This window comes from Meleagris gallopavo, chromosome 29 (genome assembly GCF_000146605.3).
Source record: "Meleagris gallopavo isolate NT-WF06-2002-E0010 breed Aviagen turkey brand Nicholas breeding stock chromosome 29, Turkey_5.1, whole genome shotgun sequence".
Classification (NCBI taxonomy): Eukaryota; Metazoa; Chordata; class Aves; order Galliformes; family Phasianidae; genus Meleagris; species Meleagris gallopavo.
The window spans coordinates 1,958,664-1,964,143 of NC_015039.2; the positions used below are offsets into that span (position 1 = coordinate 1,958,664).

The 5,480-nt window shown below is 52.6% G+C and overlaps 1 protein-coding gene across 1 annotated transcript; it reads right to left on the bottom strand.

Moving 5' to 3' along the window:
• Positions 1-211: 211 nt before the first annotated feature.
• On the bottom strand, positions 212-5,459 carry LOC100541174 (vasoactive intestinal polypeptide receptor 1-like). Its single transcript, XM_010724508.2, has 10 exons — positions 4,921-5,459; positions 2,960-3,067; positions 2,405-2,514; positions 2,154-2,251; positions 1,887-2,019; positions 1,382-1,535; positions 1,090-1,150; positions 807-873; positions 650-741; positions 212-515 (listed from the first exon to the last, which is right to left on the bottom strand). Exons 1-10 carry the CDS (start codon positions 5,078-5,080, stop codon positions 335-337), a joined length of 1,164 nt encoding a protein of 387 aa, XP_010722810.1. The 5' UTR covers positions 5,081-5,459; the 3' UTR covers positions 212-334.
• Between the last annotated feature and the right edge of the window lie 21 nt (positions 5,460-5,480).

Here is a 5,480-nt window from a genome sequence, read left to right on the forward strand (position 1 = left end):
TAGGATAGGATAGGATAGGATAGGATAGGATAGGATAGGATAGGGATAAGAAGGGAGGAGTGTAGATGGGATGGAGATGGGAAGGGATAGGAATAGGAAGGGATGGAGATGGTATAGGAAAGTATAAGGATGGAAGTGAAGATGGGGATGGGACGGGGTGGGATGAGGATGAGAAGAGGATGGAGTGGTTTAGGAAGGGATAGGGATGGGATAGAAAGGATGTGATAGGATAGCATGGAATGGGAAGGAAGGGGTGGGTAGGAAGTGATGGGATGGGATAGAAGGGATGGGGATGAGAAAGGATGGGGATGGGAAGGGATGGGGATGGGAAAGCTTATGGTGGGATGGGGTGGGATTTCAGCTGCCCATCTCCCCACATCTGCACCTGGTAGGAACCGAGGACCAGCTCAAAGTACAGCCGGGCATCCACACCAATGTGCTCAGGGAAGAGTGCAAAGACCACGTAGTGCACCCCAAAGAGGGGGATGAGGAGCAGCGTGGACTTGGTCAGCCTCCTGTGGAGAGGACAACATCAGCAGAGCTGAATTTCGATGATTTTGGAGATTTTGGTGGCCCCGAGTCATCCTTTGTGCTCCTCCAAGGAGACCTATGTCCCCCCAATAACCCAGCTGTGGGAAGCTGCCCTCACATGTACTGTTGCTTGTAGTTTTTGCTGATGTCTGGGGACCGGATCTTCTGCGCCAACATCCTGGTGACGTTGAGGAAGATGAGGAAGTTTACCTGCCATTGGAGCTTGTCTCAGAGCCCTGCTCTGAATGGGATGCTTGGGGTGGGGACATACTCACAAATATGGCCAGGAGGATGGGAGCCTTGATCACCCACCAGTAGGAACTGCTGTAGTCATCCCAGCAGCTGTGGGAGAGGAGAACAAACCTGTTTACAGCTCAGGTCTCATTCTCCTGCCTCGTTTGCATAAGGGTCTTCAGGCCCCCCCAGAAAATAGACGCAGCATTAAAACAAATTGTTGCCCCATTCCTTCCATCCTGAGCTTCCCTAGCAAGAGGGTTGTCCCTTGGCTTGCACAGGGGGCACGTGGGCAAGAGGAAGAGAAGAGATGGCTGCCCTTACCCATGGTTGTCGTACTGCAGCCTGGTGGCCACCCACACACACACCGTCAACATGGGGACACCTGTAGGGACACAGTGTCACCCCATGGCTCTGGCAGCTCCCTCCAACCCTTGTCCACAACCCCACATCCTGGGGCCCTGGAGATTACAGCAGGGTGACAGTTTTTCCAGGGCTTAAAAAGGGATGATGGCCATTGATGGTGATGTGTCACCTCCTGGTCCATTCCTACATCTAACCCAGCTCCTGGGTTGGACTCTGGGAGCTCCTGGAGGGGTTAGGGTCACGGGCTCACCCCATCCAATGAGGATGTACCACCAGATGTAGCTCCGTTCAGAGGTGAAGGTGAGCAGCAGCAGGGTCTGCAGGTACATGCCCTCCACCAGCAGCCAGTAGAAGTTGGCCAACACTGAATACTGCACAAAGGCAATGGATGCTTTGCACTTCACCTGTGAGGATGAGAAAGAGGAAAGATTCAGTGGTGCTGAGACCCAAACAGAGAGAACTTTGAGGGCAAGAACACTGTCTCTACAGACAAGTCCCACGAAGAGAGACGCTGTTGTGAACCTCCTGATGTCCACGCAAGCCTGACTGGGAGACATTTTTGAAGATAGTTCTTGACCTAGTGGTTAGCTACCCCGCCCATGACAGAGAGGTTGGAATGAGGTGATTTCTGAGGTCCTTTCCAACCCAACCATTCTATGATTCTATGACTCTGTATTCACCGCTTCCATGTTTCTTATTTGTTTCTTATGTATTATGTCTGCTGCTCTGGACCAGCACAGGTGTCAGCACCTCACCGTCGACATGGTGCAGTGGTCAACAGACTCATCAGAGAAGAGGACGGCGTCCTTGATGAGCACAGCAGCTCCACGTAGGATGAAGGAGGTGAAGAAGTGGATGTGGATGGAGTTCCTGGTACAGTGCAGCTTCCTATGGAAGGAAGAGACGTGCTGTTCATGAGGAGAAAGGGAAGTTGGGGGGTTTTAAGACACCCATGGGGCATCTCTGGGAGGGAGGATCTGGACGTCTCCCAGCCCTGCTCATAGGTTTTCCTCCAGCCTTACCTGAAGCAGGAGAAGATGCCAATGGCCAGGAACAGGGCTGCCAGGGACGTGGAGTAGCCACAGGTGTAGAGCACCTTCATGGTGATGAAGTAGCCTCTCTGGAAGGAAAAGCACCAGCTAAAGCAGGTGGCATGTGATGGGAGTTCCATCCACGTTGGGTTGCACTAGGTTTGTGCAATCATCCAACCAAGCTCTGGATCCACTAAACAACAAGGATGAGGCCCCTGGTAGACCTGAAGGCACCCACTTGCCTTGGCCTCAGTGTTGTTGCTGCTCCCAGCAGCCTCCAGCTCACAGGCGCTGTAGTAGGGTGGGCTGGGGGGACTCCATCCCACCTCAGTGCAGTTCCTATGGATCAGCGCTGCAGGGAGAAGAGGGGATCTGAGCCACGTGCTGGTCCCAGCTTCTCCATCAGCATCCCAAAAATGTCTACTCGTACTACAAACATCGTGGCAGTGCCTAAATGCTGACACCCAGCCAGGAGCACGGTGGGCACCATGGGAGCACGAGCACACCCCATCCCTATGTGCTGTGCCAACCAGGGCAGCAGTTGGGTCTACAGTTGGAGAAAGGGGGTTGGGAACTGTCTTGCTGCCACCCAATTGGAGAAGGTGCCAAGCTCTACACAAGAGGGAGAGCATCTTCTGGGTGACAAGAGGGCTTGGGGACGTTCCTGATTGGCATCATCCCATCCACCAACCCCTTGGGTTGTGCTACCTGTGAGGTTTTGGAGAGGTTGGAGGGTGGGATCAAGGGGACCAGGTTGGGATACCATAGGGTGAGCACTCGCATTCATAGCTCTGCACCTTTGGACTTCTTGAAGATGCGGGGGACATCAGGACAGGTGACAGCGTAGGACTGACCCACAGGCATGGCTGGCCAGCAGCTCACCCCGTCCCACGCTGTCCGGCAGCCTACAGAGGGACAGGATGGGATGATCTGAGGATGTGGCCACCAAAGTGCCACCTCCAAGAGTCCTGTCCTAATGGAAGGTGACGGGAGGACCTGGGGGATCCAGGGGAGCCAGCAGCTTTCTGTCTATGTGAGATGGCCTTGGACATCTCCCATTGGCCAGGAGCAGTGTGGCCAGCAGAGACACTCCATCCTCTAAGAACCTGCAAAGATCTCCCAGGATGACACAGGAGGGAACAAAACAGAGGGAGGGGAGGATGGGGACACGCAAAGAGCAAATGCAGCTGTGGGACATCACCCTGGAGGAAGAAAGCAGTAAGCACCGTGAGACTTTTGCTGGAGAGCAATTAGCCACACTTCACTCCTTTCTCCAGCCCCATGTCAGCGTTTCAATGACTCCCAAATTGCCTTGGAAACGATCAGGAGAGACCCAGACATCACACTTCAGGACAGCTCTGCTCGCACACGAATGTGATTAACCTTGCAGGTATACATTATTAACCTGGAGCCACTTCTATTCCCAGCTAAGGAGTGTGGGCTCAGACACATCTAATTAGTTTCCTCTGAATTCTGCAAGGTATCTGGCCAGGATGGAGAGATCTGCAGGGCTGGCTTTGCAGCACTGAGGTACGTCTGCACTTTTGCAGGAGAACGAAGCATGGGATTGTTACTGCAAAGGGTTGCTTCATTTTGGGGGGGGACATCTGGATACATCTATGTGCTGTCCCATAAATGCATCCATCTCCTGTAAGGCCAGTCAGGAGAATAGGGAATAAAGTCATTGAGATGGGGAGATCCCTCTTCCCACTCCATTTCCCTCTCCTGAGCTGCTGCAACCCCGAGCCCCACATTGCTCATGGTTATGCAAAATGGGAATGACCTTCCCAAGGAGAAGAAGTGAAGAGGAAAGGAGCGTTTCCCACTCTCTATGGGACTCTGCTGCTCAGCATTCCCACGGGTTCACCACAGGCAGAGGTTATGCTGTTGGCTGGTGCCCTATTTCTGGCTGCTCTCCGTGGCACCTGGACACCTCTACATGGTTAGCTCCATCCAGACAGCCCACAGCAGAGTGCCAGAGCAGGAAATTCGTGATAAAACACTGACTTTAATTACGCATTTCTGCCTCTTGGTTGTTTTCCTAAAGTGATTCCTTCCCCTGGCTGCAGAACGGACCTTTTCCAATCAATGTGGCCTTCCTGTGCTAAGAGGGTGTGCTTCATCCCTGCACTCTTACTTATGCAATTATGCACCTTAACGTGCATTTATTGAGGCGCTTCATTTCTACATTTGTATTATCTGAGACCCATTGAATGACGCATTTCTTATTCACTGGGAGATAATTTTTACCCAGAATTTGAGGCAAGCTGCGCCGGGGGATGGAAATTGGATCCGGTTAAACAAAATGTCCGAAAGCAGCACTTTAAAAATGGTTAATTTATTATTATTATTACTTTTTTTTTTTTTCCCCTACTTCCAATTAGTTAATCTGCTTAAAAGTCCCGGATATGTAAAAATTGAGTTGCTCAAAACATGTTCTGCATTAAAACCGAGTGAATTAGGGAGGGGAAAGGGGTGATGAGTGCTGTGCAATGCTCACAGTGCTGAGCATGGGGCAGATGGGGGCTCAGTGCCCTGCGTGGCAGGGTTAGCGTTAGGGTTAGGGTTAGGACCACGTGCCATAACTATGGGGCTTCATCCCCGATGGCTGTTTGCACACCGTTGTCCCCCAAGTGCAATCTCAGTCCCCTCCCTCCCTTCTCCTTGAGGCTCTCCAAGGATTCTGCCACCCCTCCACCATCAACCACCACCCAGCCCCTGCAGCAAACCCTCTTCCCATGCATGTGGGGGTTCTCACCTCGCTGCCCACTGGGGGATTGTGTTTGGCTCTCGCTCCTGATGGCCTGCAGGCACTCAACCTCTCGCTCTTGGAAGTAGAGGACGATGGAGCAGTTGGGATGCGTCGCTTGCACCTGGTGGGGGGATGCACGGGCTGACCCCGACCCACACCGCCCCATTCTGCGGCAGCTGCCCACAGCACGGCCCTGACATTTCCCCAGCTTTCAGCTGTTTGCTTTGTGCACATCATCAAGAACCGCAATTAACTCTAATTCCCTCCTAAAAGCTTCAGGGCACCACTCAGATGACAAAAACGGAGGGGCCAGCCCCACCCGCAGAACCACAACAGGGAAACAGGGATGAAGAAGTATTTATTGAGATACAGCCCATCTGCCCCTCAGCAAACCCCCCAGCTTTTGCGTCTGTGAGCAGAAATGATGAGCACTCCTCATACCCAAATGCACCTTTGGAGCCAATCCACCACCGTGCCTCAGTTTCCCCATCTGGGAAAGGGGCTGATGCCATCACTCTCCTTACAAAGCCCTGAAGTACCCCGACTTCTTCTTTTTTTTTTTTCCT

Excerpts from the sequence above, each read along its gene's own strand:
- LOC100541174 (XM_010724508.2), bottom strand. The coding sequence starts at position 5,080 with ATGGGGCGGTGTGGGTCGGGGTCAGCCCGTGCATCCCCCCACCAGGTG. Across the intron at positions 874-1,089 it reads CTGCAGTACGACAACCATGG|CTGCTGGGATGACTACAGCA; the intron begins GTAAGGGCAGCC and ends CCTCTCCCACAG. Across the intron at positions 516-649 it reads AACTACAAGCAACAGTACAT|GAGGCTGACCAAGTCCACGC; the intron begins GTGAGGGCAGCT and ends TCCTCTCCACAG.